Source organism: Carassius gibelio, chromosome B7 (assembly GCF_023724105.1).
Source record: "Carassius gibelio isolate Cgi1373 ecotype wild population from Czech Republic chromosome B7, carGib1.2-hapl.c, whole genome shotgun sequence".
Taxonomy (NCBI): domain Eukaryota; kingdom Metazoa; phylum Chordata; class Actinopteri; order Cypriniformes; family Cyprinidae; genus Carassius; species Carassius gibelio.
Window position 1 is genome coordinate 31,689,321 of NC_068402.1, and position 15,149 is coordinate 31,704,469.

At 36.9% G+C, this 15,149-nt stretch overlaps 1 protein-coding gene across 3 annotated transcripts in view; it reads right to left on the reverse strand.

Moving 5' to 3' along the window:
• The window catches only part of ank2b (ankyrin 2b, neuronal), a 182,588-nt gene that overhangs the window by 103,805 nt on the left and 63,634 nt on the right, over positions 1 to 15,149 (reverse strand). Inside the window, exon 1 of one of the 3 annotated variants that reach the window (XM_052560180.1) lies at positions 574 to 747. The exons of 1 other annotated variant lie outside the window; for it this stretch is intronic. In XM_052560180.1, the coding sequence (XP_052416140.1) occupies positions 574 to 717 (144 nt within the window). In that variant the 5' untranslated portion in view covers positions 718 to 747. Of the gene's footprint in view, positions 1 to 573; positions 748 to 15,149 lie in introns of those variants that run through there. One more of the 3 variants, XM_052560181.1, reaches the window with a different exon arrangement.

The window sequence follows — 15,149 nt, forward strand, 5'->3', positions numbered from 1 at the left end:
ATTTACACAAATTCATTCTGCTAGTGTTTTATGAATGAGCCTCAATGTATTCAGAAATTATTTCTGCTCACGTTTCAATAGTAAGGCCTAAAGAATCTGAATATGGCAAACATAACTGCATATTGAAAACACATACAGCAAAATAAACCAATAGGGGACACCATATACATTAATTTAAATGTATGCATTTAGCAGATGCTTTTATCCAAAGCGACTTACATTGCATTCAGGCTAACAATTTTCTCCTCTAACGTGTTCCCTGGGATTTGAACCCCCAACCTTGCACTTGCTAACGCAGTACTCTACCACTTGAGCTACAGGAACACACATTTATAAGCTGCTGAAGTTTTGCTACTGGTCAAGAAGAATCTGAAATGTCACATTCCGCTTTGTAGCAAAATCTATTATGAACATCAAGGTGCTAATTCTGCACTTCTGAAGATCCAGATTTATCAAACAACTTCATGTCTGCTCAATAATAGAATAGAAACATTTTGAAAAAATCTATCTCACTTAAACTGCATATGAGACAGGTACCTAAGCAAATATGTCTAAAAAAATATTAAATCTTACCAGGGAGTCCATGCTTTCACTTTGACCTGATTCAATGTTTGTAAGCATATCATCTTGTGGAGGATTTTCTACAGTATGTGCCTTGCGCATTGCTGCATTGCCCATGGTGGATATAAATGATGGAAAAAGAAATCCTGAAACCATCAAATAAGTCTATTCCTTTGGGTTCCCATTTCAGAGCACAACAGAGAAGCACCACACTGTCCTACCAGTTAATCTATCACTTAGACAACTAGTGCCTTCCATAACCAGTGGAGATTTTCCGCAGTTAACTGCTGGGTGCTAATGCTTCTCCTTCATTGCTAATTTGAGCCCTGGCTATTTTTACACCCACAAGCCAAGCTATGCATTTCAGTGGTGGCATGTTTGGGATTTGGGAACAGGGAGAATGACATGGCCAAAACAGGGAGGTAAGGTGGGAGATTGCAGGGTCTCCTTCTCAGTGCCCAGTGCTCCAATGGCCACCAAGGATCATGTTAACAGAAGTGCCTCTATCCAATGAGCATTAAACAAACATGTTGGTTTCAGTATTCATGATGTCAGAGGTGTGGGTGGGGGGTAAAGAACATTCAAGGTTATTTGCTCAAATTACTGTAAACTATTCAGTATTACTTGTTTATACAACTTTGGTAAAATAAATAACATTGCACTTACATATGTGCTTGCTAGTGTCATGTTTACAATTTTAATAAAAATTTCAAAACCAGTATGTGTGTATTGATTAATGTATTGATTTAACCGTTGTGATCAATGACACAATTCATTTGACATTCATTGTCCTTTGAGTTGCCATTTCTTGGTGTGTGTTTAAAAGAAATGGTTGGAACTTGTGTGCATTTGTGAATGCATGACATGTTTAACACAGAGGCAAATGTCCTTGTTCTCCTTTGAGCTGACATTTAAGGAGCTCAACAACAGACCTTCTCTACACAATGAACGAACTGTTTTGGTAAAAATATTTCCCATTCAATGAAATATTTGAACATGGAGCTCATTCAACAAAGAGCCAATTTGAAGGTCCATCCACTTTAGCTAACCACGAACCACATTTTCAGTATGGTGTAAAGAGACATTATCAGACTGTCGTTGCTATCAAAATACTCTACATAAAATTTTCATTCTGGTCCCTACATCAAGCGACCATATGGCTTCAAAAGACATTCTTCTTAAAAATATTTACAAGAACCTTTATCCGTTTGTGACCATCTTTACTTCCTCATTCTTTGGCAGTTAAATTATCTATTTAGAAGACTTAAATCTTGATATTTGAGTAAAGATTTGCTCTAAGCTTCAGAAATCCCAGATGAAGTTTCTAATGCAAACCACCAATTACAAAGACCCCACCGATCATGCACCATGTCTCTCCACTAAGCAAACATTACGTTCCTGCACTGATAGAGGATTTTATTTCAATTTTCCCCTTGCTGCATCCAAACTAGAGGACATAATCTTTTGGTCTGGACAGACAACAAACTCCTTTAATCTCTCGTAAACCATATGGCCAGGGGGAGTGCGGTGGAGCAAAAGAGCTACTCAGTCCTGCTGTGGGGAACATAACCACTTTATGCACAACAGGCAGAATACTTAAGAACCACTTACATAAATTTACCATAATGCATTAAACTCAACTCACAGTTTCTTCCAAAAATAACCTAGTTCTGTTGTGTTTTGCCCATACATTAGTCATCGCCACAATGCCGAGGTATTGTAGGTGGCTGTAAAGTTTTGCTGCCAGGTTGCTAAGGTTCTTATTTAACACGGCTTTATGTGGTTGCTTGGGTAGTTCTAGGTGGTTGTCTCCCTTTAAATCTCTATGATATACTGGTCCTAGATATACAGTACCTGTTCTGTTTGTGTTGGTCTACAGTACGTGACCCCACCCCACCCCCATCCCCTTTATTTTCCTTACTTACTTTTCCTTACTTTTCTAGGCACTCAAAGTGCTTTACATTGTCAGGGGGTATCTCCTCATCCACCACCATTGTACAGCATCCACCTGGATGATGCGACGGCAGCCATATAGCGCCAGAAAGCCCACCACACACCAGCTTATCGGTGGAGAGGAGACAGTAGCAGATATGGGGATTGATCGGAAGCCATGATGATAGGAGGCCAATGGGTGATTTTAGCCAGGATGCCGAGGTCACACCACTACTCTTTTCAAAAGACATTCTGGGATTTTCAAGGACCACAGAGAGTCAGGACCTCGGTTTAACGTCTCCTCCTAAGGACGATGCTTGTTGACAGTATAGTGTCCCCATCACTACACTGGGGTGCTAGGATCTACATCACCACACTCACTAGCACCACTTCCAGCAGCAACCTAGTTTTCCCAGGAGGTCTCCCATCAAGGTACTGACCAGGCTCAGCCCTTCTTAGCTTCAGTGGGAAACCAGTCTTGGGCTCCAGGGTGATATGGCTGCTTGTGCAAAGAAGTCATAAAGTCATAGAGACATAGAATGTTTAACAAGGATTCCCAACTTGGACAAAAAGGGGGGTGGGGGATTGAATAATCACAGTTTTTCTGTTCAATCAATGATATTTAATTTTAATATCATTCCTTTTTAACGTGATGCTGTAGCATTACAATCCATCGTTGGATTGCTGTTTGACAGGACCCAAAAAAGCCTGTGCAAACTCTGGCCTAATATGAACAGAAAGATATGTATTTAATAACCCTAATAGCACTGGCATCATTTAGAGACATAATTGTTTAAAATGTCACAAGCACAACACTGATAGGAATTAATGGCAGTGAACTTTCAATAGAAATTTGATGTCAGTGAATCTCCCTATAACACACACACACAAATCAAACAAATAAAGTGTCTGGGGCTATGTTTCCATAGCAACTCAGACATCTCCACTGCAACACATAAAACACTAAACCAATGAATGCCCTTGATGTTGCTATAAAGCAGAAAGCCTGAACTGATGATGCACATTATTACCTCTGGACAAAGATAAATGCATATTCTAATCTCTTCTGCAATGTTATGTAGGTCAATCATTTTGCATAGTTTCAAGCAGTACTATTTAAGATGAATAATGTCACATTTTTAACCATGAGAGAGTGTTTAGAATTAATTAAATGAACAGAAAACATGAAATACAGTATTTTATTTTTTTATTGATTTTGACTAAATTATTCAGTCATGCTTTGTTAGAACATTTAGAGTATCTTCATTTGGATGTTTTTTTACACCCAGGTTAGAGAGTACTCTGGTTAAAATCTCTATTGTGAAAGCGGTCTTCAAAAAAGTGCTATAATGTTCTAATGGTGAGTAAATTACAACAGAATTACATTTTTGGATGAACTATTATTTTTATTCTAACTAAAATGACTGGATATAATATTATAGAGTACTTTGAGAGCACACTGAAAAAAAGTCAATTTTGTCTCCTTTCTTGTTTTGTCTGGATGTTGGTGATTTGTCTGTATTGGTCTCTGAGCGAGACAGCTGTCACCTGAGAGTTCATTTAATTTATAAATTGCATACGCTTGATCAAATATCCTACAGCTCAGTGAACATCACATTAAAAAAAACAACCACCACACAGTTAGTTAATCACACTTAGTGGACCCAGGTCATTTTGCAATTATACAAAAAAAAAAAAAAAAAAAAAAAAAAGGATTATAAATTACCTGCACTGTGATGTACTGTATTATGCCACCACCATCAACCCACAAAATACAAATAAAATCTGCACATTCTCAAAAATGATAGTATGCAGTATGCTAAACAGTTGAATTAAACTAACAGAAAAAAAATGAATTAGTAATGTTCTTCTGCCATGTTCCTATATTTTCCTGAAGATTGTCTAGTAACAGTAAGGTAATGGGTGTGATTCCCAGGAATTTATTTATTTATTTATTGGTGGGTAATAATACAACACTGTCCTATTTATTTTAAAGTATACTGAGGTAAATATTTAGTGTTGGTATGTCCAGCTTTTTTATATGTATTTCAGATTATTTGTTTTTATAATTTTCCTCCTGCACCACCACCACAAACTTGATTTAAAATCTAAACTAGTATCTGAAAAAAAAATAATAATAAATAAACTAACTTCCAAGACATCAGATAATAATAACAAAAAATAATGTCCCAGATATCATGATGACAAAATTATAGACCAGCATATAATTTAATGATAATAAAATGTGCATATCCTCTCACTTACTAAGTTATAGGCCATTGATGGAAACATTCTTGTTGAGATAAAACCAGTCAGGAGACTTTAGGTGTATTCAACTTTGGCTGCAGGTAGATGTAATGGATTGGAGAGATTTCACACCTGCGGTCAGGAGAGGAATTGAACACTGTGTGGTAAGTCTGGATGTGCTAACATACACTCACAAAAAAGGGAACAAAAGCTGTCAGTGGGGCAGTATCTTTTCAAAAGGTACACCATATTTATTCATACGGGCTGCATTGTACCTTTCAGGTAGATATTTGTACCTAGATTGTACATTAGTACATTTTGAAAGGTTCCTGTCCCAATAATAGCTTTTGCACCTTTTTATGAGAGTGTACCAGTTCTAAGGTTAAAGGTTAAGGTTAGGGTGTAGGTTAGGGCAGTTTAGCATTTTTTGCATGTCTCCTGAATCAAATACACCTGACTCCAAGTCATGGAATTGGTGTGTTAGAGAAAGGAGACATGCAAAATGTGCAGTGTTGGGGTGCCTCCAGGACCAGGGTTGGGAGTATTTGTTTTCATCATTTTGTAGACGGATGTTAACTTCAAACCCTGCAGTTTATTTTGAGCAACATTAGGCAAAAACTACAGAGTGTTTCACACCATTTCACTTTCCTTAGCAATGTGAAGTATTGTATAATCGATTATGCTGATTACAACTGCTAAAAAAAAAACACTAATCCTTTTTACGACTTGTCTGACTTGTTTATGACGCAGACCAATTACTATTGGTATATTTCATTAAGACTGATCTCCTGTACAGAAAAGCATTGCTTGCCAAACATTTCAAGGATCAAGGATTACAACCATGTAATAGAAAATTGATTGCTGGTCCTAACACAAACAGCAGTTCTGGACATAAAGCTTGCCCACTGCTTATAAATGTTTTGTTGTATCTGATAGGTTGTTATACAAATGGCCATGTTTTACAGCATAAAAACCTCATTGTAAAAAAGACAGATTCTCAAGGGCCAGTCATTCAAAGACACTGACAAATACACACAAACACGCACACAAAGATGCATAAACAGACACTCCTCTGTGCTATCATATTCAGAATGCATGATAGATACACCCAAACACACATTGCTTCTGAGTGCCAAGTCTGCGCTATTAGACTGCAGCTCTGACTACAGGACTGAGACATCCTTAATTTCTCTTTGCCCTATGCAGATAAAGCCTTTTGGTTTCTCACACAACAACACAGCACTGTATGGATACTGTTAAGATGCAAAAACATAAAGATATGTTTCATAGACATGTGTTACATTAATAAATAGGTCATGATTATTACTAGATGCCGTGCATTAAAATGCCAGAAAAGTATGAAACATAAGGACATCCATATGTCCGATACATGAACTACAGTATTAATAAATATAAAAGATAATCACACATGGTTTTGGGTGCAACATCAACCTGAAAAGGTAAAAATAAAAAGGATTTTAAAGATCTGAGAGATGACAACTGTAGTGGACATCATGCATCAGTGGATTTACTCCTAAATAGTGTCAAATAAAAAAAGCCATTTATTAAAAGTAATGACAATAAACAACAATAAATAAATAAGAGTGCATCCTCATATCCTGCTGTAATGCTAGTGTTCTTTCTCAGGTAGGTGCATCTTGAGCCAGACTTGAATGCTGATGGATGGTTAATGGATGGTTGGATGAAAGGGTGGAGGAGGTTTTTTGAGGGCCAGTGTCCCCGGTGCTCTGGTGGAAGTAAGGTGAGATGGAAAATGCCAACGCCTGCATTACCTTACACCTGCGCTCGGCTCTTTCACGCGAGCGCCTTCTTTTCTCACGGGCTTTCTCCAACGCTTTCAAATCGGGAGCCTGTTCCATCTCCACTCGGGCCTTTTTGATGCTCGCTGCAGCATGCGCCATAGCAACAGTCCCTCAATATTAGTAGCAATACGCAGAAATCGAAGGAGGAATGATGTTAGCAATCAAGAAACAGATCTTAGGTGATTTTGAAGCCCAAGGGCAGATGAGTAACACCCACTGTCACAGCTCTGGAAGTATGCAGGGAGGTAGAGAGAGAAAAGGGAGAACAGAGAGAAGCAGTGACGCTCAACTCCTCCCACGTCAGGTTTAAATAGACAAGCAGTAGCAAGCAGCATCCTCCTTCTCCCTCTCTCCGGGAAACTACATTTAAGGTGTGAGTGTATGTGTGAGGGAGAGAGAGAAAGAGAGAGCGCTATAAAAGGGGTGGGGGAACTATATGAGCTTAGATAAAATAATCAGAGGTAAACAGGAAGATGGAAATAGGGCAGACCCATCCCCCCCATGTCTCCTCAAGCTGCCGTTGGCCGCTTAGCTTTGGATTGTGGCACAATCAGTCATTAGACAACACGCCTTCCTGACCAATCACATCTTTTCAGGGGTCTCTGGGCAGGGTGGTAGGGATGGAAGGGTGTGGCTACTATACTGTATCTCTCACTGTTGCTGAAGACGAGAAAATGGGTGCAGCCATGCGAGAAAAACAGGAGGGGGAGATAAAAGATTAAAGACACCTCTCATTCTTCTGCAATTCCCATCCCCTCGGCGTTCCCATCTCCCTCCCAATCGTCAAAAGAGGAATTGGTGCAGTCCGCCTCTGTGTGGTAATACTAGCTGATTTATACACTCATATATGCTGCTTTCTTTCACTGAGCTGTTTTCAAATCCATATACTCGTATTGCTGATTACTGTACAATGAAACAATGGCAAAATTTTGGCAGAAGACAATATACCAGAGAAACGTTCAAAAATAAGGAATAAATATATATATATATATATATATATATATATATATATATATATATATATATTTTTTTTTTTTTTTTTTTTTTTTTTTTTTTTTAAACATAATAGGAGATACATACATATCTGTTATGTCCCATTGGTTTCTGAGTGTTTGACTAAAAAATAAACAATAATAACAATATACAGTATTATTATTATTATTATAGTCTATGATATAATATTTCTATCGGGTGGACTGTACACAAAAAAACATGGCAAATTCGAATTTTGTACATTAATTATTGCAGTAAAACTATTTATTTAAAAAGGATATATACATTATATATATATATATATATATATATATATATATATATATATATATATATATATATATATATATATATATATATATATATACACTGAAGGTGTAGTAAACAGAATTAATAAAAGTTAGCTATGTGAAATACTTTGCTAATTGCAAAACCCTCAGAGGACCTCGGATGATGCCAACCCTGAAACAACATAAAGTACCAAATTTTGCAAGTTGATTGCAACATATAGTTTTCATTGTCTGTTTGATTACGTGATTAACTGAATTTTACTGTATATTGCTGCCATATTTACATCAATTTGACATGGTCACCACTGACAAGCTACAACTAAATATATTGTAGAAACTTATTTACTGTAAAGCTGCTTTGCAACAATATGTATCGTGAAAACCACTATACAAATAAACTTAAATTGAATTACATGGAACAGCATAGTGCTAACAGTGGAGCATGTTTTTTTTTTATTTTTTTCAAGAAAACAGTATATAAATAGTAAACTATGAGTATATTGTAAACTTCACTAGAAAACTATAAAACTAGCAGCACACTTGTAATATGACTGAAAGACCAAAGAAAGAATTAGATCTAAACTGCACTTAAAGTATGGGCTACTGTTACACTTAAAGTACACTGAAAAGGTACTGAAACAGTACACATAATAGTATGCTACTGCATGATTTTTTTTTCTCTGTCTAGTGATGATATGGCAACTACTGTGGTAAATACTTAAATTTAGGCATGCTTGCATGTAAACTTTTAAAGCATGCATGTTTTAACTAGCCTCACATTAAGTGTTATCCCTTATATACAACAACAGAAACAGAAACATAGATTTCTGAAAACTTTTGTACCAACTAGCCTGGTAACACAACACCACTGGCTCAGCTATTACTAATCATTCTCCAAAAATATGACAATCGTCAGTAAATCTTATTGCACAACAAATAGTGTTACACCTAAGCAAATTTCCAACAGTAACAAACAGACCACTATGCCTTATTGCTATGTTCATGTGGAAGTGTTTCATGTTAAGCACATGAATATACAATAGCTCAGAGTAGCAGTTCAGTTCAGAGCATTGGCTATTTAGTTGTTTACTGTACATACTTTAACGTGGCGCCATCTGCTGGTTATCTATTCTCTAGTCTTGAGCCATCATCTACAACCTCCTTTTTAACAGAAGTTGAACTAAAGTGTTTCAACAGTTCCCAAGAGTCTTCTGCAGTAATAGTGTACTTACTGCTTAAGGATTTCATTTAGAATTTAAAAGATGTTCCAAGTACAACCATCCAACAAGGCTTATATTATCAAAGCAGGATTGTGATTTTATTTTTCTTCTTTTAAAGTTTGTACTTAACACAGGAACTCACAGCAATATGTGGCCAGTTATATTTCAGAGCAGAGAAAAACTAAATTTCAGTGACTACTGAAGATTTTACTTTTTTCCATGACAGGTTTTCCATGTATTGTTGGCACATTTATTTAAAAGATGATACTAGAAGGTATTAATTAAGTGAAAACATCTGCATTAGTAGAGACGGCAACAATGACAGTGCTTTACATTGTGTCTGGGTGTGAGCTACACAAACACATAGCAAGACACACCAGTATAACTAAACATTTTGCCCCACACAAACAATCACAAGCTATATTTTTCTGAAGCAAATTTAAGCAAGGCTCTTTGACAAATTTCAAATTACAAAATCAGACTGGGAGAAAAATAAGCATGACATCAAGCAAGTCCTTAAACAAGATGAGGATTTTCAATGTTTTTTTGTTGTTTTTTTTGTTTCTTTGTTTTTCAAAATCTTGCAAAATGAAGCACTAATTCCTGTTAGATTTTGGTGTGTTATGTTTTGCAAAAGGTGTTTTATGAAATTAGTCAAAGGCAGTTAGTGTATGGTTTTGCAGATTTGGTGTGTGGTTCGGTGTTTGAGTGTCAGGTTTCAGGAACTGTGTGACAAGTAAAGATTTTGTGTGTAAGTAGTTGAAAAAAAAAAAAAAAACTACAAAAACAAACAAAAAATAAGTTAGGCATTGGTCTCGAGCTGGTAAAATCAAGATTCCTCACACGAGTATGTAAATTAGAGTATATTTCTGTAGCTCAAACAATAGTGAATGGTACTATCAAACCCAAGATGTTTCGAGGGAATACATGACTGAATAAAAAGAATAAAAAGTGTCTGCCATAATGAAATTAATGAAAAAAAAAGAAAATTAATAAATAAAAAAAACAATAAAAATTTTATTAAGATATATATTTTTTTAAAGTACATAAGCTTTTAATTAGTGTCTTCAAATCATCATTCACAACACTACTACATGAAAATTGTTTCTTAGAATGGAGTTATTAAAAGTACAAATGTCAGTACCAAAAGAGGAAGCATTGTCATTATAACTTGATCTGTAATAAAAGTTATTAGTGGATGATTATTTTAAGCAAACATTATTATGGTAAATAATTACATCCTTTAATGTGATATCAGGATTTAGAGAGGGTAGATGACAGATCTGTAAGTCTCTGTGTGTCTGTGTAAAGTGAGAGTGTATTTGTATGTATTTGAGTGTTTTCAAGTGAGTCAGTAGGCGTACAGGGGTGACGCACAGATTACACTAGTGATGCCATCTGTTTGGTTTTTCGTACACACGCTCACACACATGCAGAAATCCTTGGCAGGCCTAACAGCAACCTCACACAAACCTTGCTTTAGTCATGGCCACATTTGGCAATAGATGGTTTTCTGTATGCATCATCCGTTTTTGACAAAAAAAAAAAAAAACTCATTGAAAAAATTGTTGGTCCTTTTTGTTGACAAAAAGTAACACTGCACCTACATGTCAACTTACTCTCTAATTAGAGTATTAATAGACTTAATATCTGCAAACTCTTTATTATGATAACTGATAATTTCCCAAAAGACATTCTACTCACTATAAGTAACTTTTCAAGTATATGTCAACTTATTCTAAATCTAACCATCCCAGTCTCCTTATACACTACTAGCACTCTAATGAGAGTTAGTAAGTAGATGAGAGTTAGTAAATATGTAGTAAATATGTAGATGCAATAGTATAGTGAACAGAATGTGTTAAAGGGACCATCAAAATAAGGTGAAACCAAAAACTGTACATCTACCAAAATATTACCTATACAAAGAACTTGCTGCAGTTTCCAACAGTAATGAAAACTAGAGGCAGTCAAAATAACTTTTATTCCTTTTCACATAAATTGTAATTGCAACAGCAGATTATTAATGAATGAATACTTGAATACGTTTTGTGTGACTCCTTGCATAATACTATGTTATGTTCTCAAAACACATTCATCATAGTGCATAATTTGTAAACTAAAACATTTTAATGTTTGCATCACATATCCAGGTTTCCAGCTAGCAGGGAACATTTTCAGAACTTAGCTTATTGGCTATTATGGGCAAGGTTCTCTAAAAGTTATGAACAAAAATTGTCCATGCAGTAACGTAAATTAACCAACCATGCTAATACCTTAATGAAATTTATACATAAATACGATTTTAGTGCATAGGAAGTTTATTCTGTAACCTTTCTATTTCAAGTTTCTCCCAAAATATCATACAAGATATTACTTAAGTATATGCAAATTCATCTACTATTACACACTTAATAATTTACAAGTACCTGCAGTTATTGCATGTGATGCAATATGGTGTAACAAATTTCTATGGCACTGAGCATGTCTTTTTTTTTTCACTGTGTGCCATGAAGATCTCTAAATGTGATTATGGACCAATTGTAGAAATTCAATATGACATTTAAAAAAAATAAACAATGACATGTAAAAAAAATAAACAACAATAATACTACAAAGTGCCATTTTCCAGTGTGTTTTCTCTGCAACATTCCCTGCTACTTTACAAATCATAATGGAAAACAGTTTGGAATAGGTGGGATACATAGAATTTGTAAGCTGTTTAAAAAAAAAAAAACTAGGGATTTTAATTATATTGGCAAATAGTGACTATTCTGGTGTTATCACATCTGTTCAAGATGATGTTATCACATCTGTTAAAAAATCATATTTAACATTTACAATACAAAATACTACTACAGAAGTTATTTCAATCTAAAGTCATCTGGGCACTTCAGTTGGGCATTGTCAGGATTCTGTACTGTCTGTGTCATGTTTTGCCTGTTTCTGTTCATTTTTGTCCTTATTTGGTCATGTTCATGTCCTTGTTTAGTTTGATTATTAGTAATCCCATACAGCTTTGTTTTCCCCGATTATCCTGTGTATTTAAGTCCTAGTCTGTGCAGTCTGTCGTGTCTTCTATGTGTTTGTGTCTTGGATTTAATAAAATGCTATTTTGTGTATTCCACAGCTCTGTGTTCCTTCAAGCAGCAATCGTGACACAAGACCAGACTGCAACAGTTACACCTGTGTATTTCCTTCATTTTTGTTTCCGTTTTCTCCTTAGTGTCCTTTGTTTGTGTTGTGTCCATGGATTCCTGGAGCAGGGGAAGAGATCGTTAGAGAGCCATACCAGTCTGTTCCTGGTGCTTGCCAACCTCTCCAGCTACCCAGATTCTATGATGCCAGTTTAAACTCTGTGTACAGAGCGCCGCCGTCCGAGGAAGGCCCTTGAGTGAATTTCGCTGCATTTGTGGAGTGGAGTGTAACCCTGGACCCAGTGCCCAGCCCACCATCTCCATGTTGCACGGAGCGCATACCAAAGCCCACCGTTGACACAGAGCCTAAGCCTGCCACTACTGATGAGCCATCGCCGCACAGAGTAACATTTCTGAGAATTGCTGCTGAGCCGGAGCCACTGAACTAGTCAGACCAGGTGCAAGAGCCGGCAACCACGCCCGCCACGAAGTAGAGTGCTGTGGACTGTGAGAGTGTGGAGGGGAGCTCTGCCCCCGGTAACCATGGTTGAGGGTGAGGTGCCACACTGGAGAAGAGAAGGTTCCTGTTCCAGAGTTAAGCGCAAAGAAGGCTCCCATTCCAGAGTTAAGCCCTGAGTGGGCTTAACACTAGAACTACCAAGGCAGTCATTTTGACCGTTTTAAAGATTTGCAATGTAATAACTTTGTTGAAATAAAACCCATATAACTACAGTTCCATGACTTTTCTTAAATTAATGTAAATTTTATTTTAACATTGTTATTTTATTAAAATTACAAAACACAAAAGAGTTCTGAGTATTTCTACCTTGAATGGCCATAGCGGTCAATTTGACCGCACATATTACAGGCGTTGTATCTCCTCAGCGCTTTTTCCCGCCGTTAAAGATGTGCGTAGCTGTTGCCTAGCAACCTTTCTCTGGCAGTTTTGTATGCTTTTGCTAAGCTAAAACTTAGCTTTACCGTCAAAATGGCAACAAGAAAGAAAATGACTGTCACTGAGGTTTTAACCTTGCTTGAGAACATTGATGATGCAGAGTCTGATGGAGGAGCAGAGAGCGATGTCTCTTGGTCTCTTGACAGTTCGTCTGACACTGATTCTGAGAGTGATTCAGAGTTTATTATCTGTCCTAATATAACAGAACTATTTATTCATTCTAGATTTCATTAGAGGCGGCATAAAATTGTTTCCGATTCGTGTGGTCCAAACATTTCTGATAATGCTAAAGCATTGTAAACTCCAAAAGTCAAAATGTATTGAATAAAGACAGATGTAATCATTTCCAAAATTCACAATATGTTTTTATCTAACGAAATATCCTGCTTAATTTTATATTTGTTGACATTTTGACTTTCAAAAACAACATTTTAACTGCGGTGAAAAACTTTGATCTCCAGCTTGCCGGATGCAAATTGCGGAAAGCAAATTGTGGCATGCACTTTTGTGGTAGGTCTAGTAGCTCTTACACAATAATATCACGAAGATATTATATTATGTATGCTTAAATTACCCCACATTTTTCATAAAACATGACCATAGAAGCTTTGAAGTAAATATAACATGACAAAAATGACATTCACTGCTGTCTGGTATGAACAGTCAAAATGACCGCTATTGGCAGTTCTAGTAGTTATAGAATTCCAGTGCTAGTGTTAACCAGCTCCGCTTTGGTCTGACATCTACCATACTGTGCCATGGGACTCCACTCCTTCTGCTACGGATCGTCTATTTGGCTCCAACAGGCTCCATCCCTTCGGCTCCTCCTTAGTTCTCTGTTGCTCCGGCTCCAGCGTGACCTTTCAGATCCCTGCCTCCAAGTCTCCATGTGCCTGCAGACACCATCTGTTCTGCCATGGCCCCCCATATTCTCCCCATCACACTAACTCATCAGCTCTCTATCTCCACCTTGGGCTCCTCTGCTACCTGCTCTCCCGCCATTGGTCGGCCCCCTGGAGTCTATGGCCATTCCTCCATCGTGGGCCACCATCATGGTTGTGGCCTGGGTCCCGCCCAGCTCCCTCCCATGTGTCCGTCCTCCTGATGAGCCGCCTTCCAAGTTCCCACCCGTCACACCCCCACCCTCCCCATGTTGTTTCTATGGCACAAGGATGTGCCTTCCGGTAGGGGGAGTAATGTCCATCTGTGTTGTGTTTTGCCTGTTTATGTTCCTGTTTGTTCTTATTTGGTCATGTTCCTGTCCTCTTTCGTTTGATTATTAGTCATCCCATACACCTGTGTTTTCCCAATTTTCCTGTGTATTTAAGTCCTAGTCTGTGCAGTCTGTCTCTGTCGGGTCTACTATGTTGGTTAAAAGTGCCACTCCTCATTTCTAGTTCCTGAGTTTGATTCACCCGTGTCTTGGATCTAAGAAAAGACTATTTTGTATATTCCACAGCTCAGTGTTCCTTCCGGAAGCGTTTGTGATAGGCCCTTTGGCCCTTGTCTTTTAATAAATTAATGCTATTTTAGGAATTGCTGATAATGTATATTTTCACTATTGTTTAAAATATTTTATACTTCTGTCTGCAATGAAACCTTTACTATGAGCACTTTTTAGAGATAGTGGCTGCCAACAAAAATGTATGACATTAAAATTCTTAAATCTGCATGAAACATGTATTATGTTGTTGTTATTAATCATAACAGTGAAAGACCTCTTCTTTTAACCCGTTATACAAACTCCATGCATGAGCGTGGTTTTAGTTGCCATTTTCTGCATGTCTCAAAATTGTTTTGTTTTTGTTTTGCAATGTACACATGCTCTTTTAAATTGATTATGTACAGATCCTTTGAAACATTTTGGCATTTCTAAATTCTATGTGTAAAACATTATGCACTCTGTGCATGTTAGCACTATATTGTACAGTTGTCAGTTATGTTCTATGAATATTAAGAAAACTTTCTGCAACAAAGTGTAACACAAAACT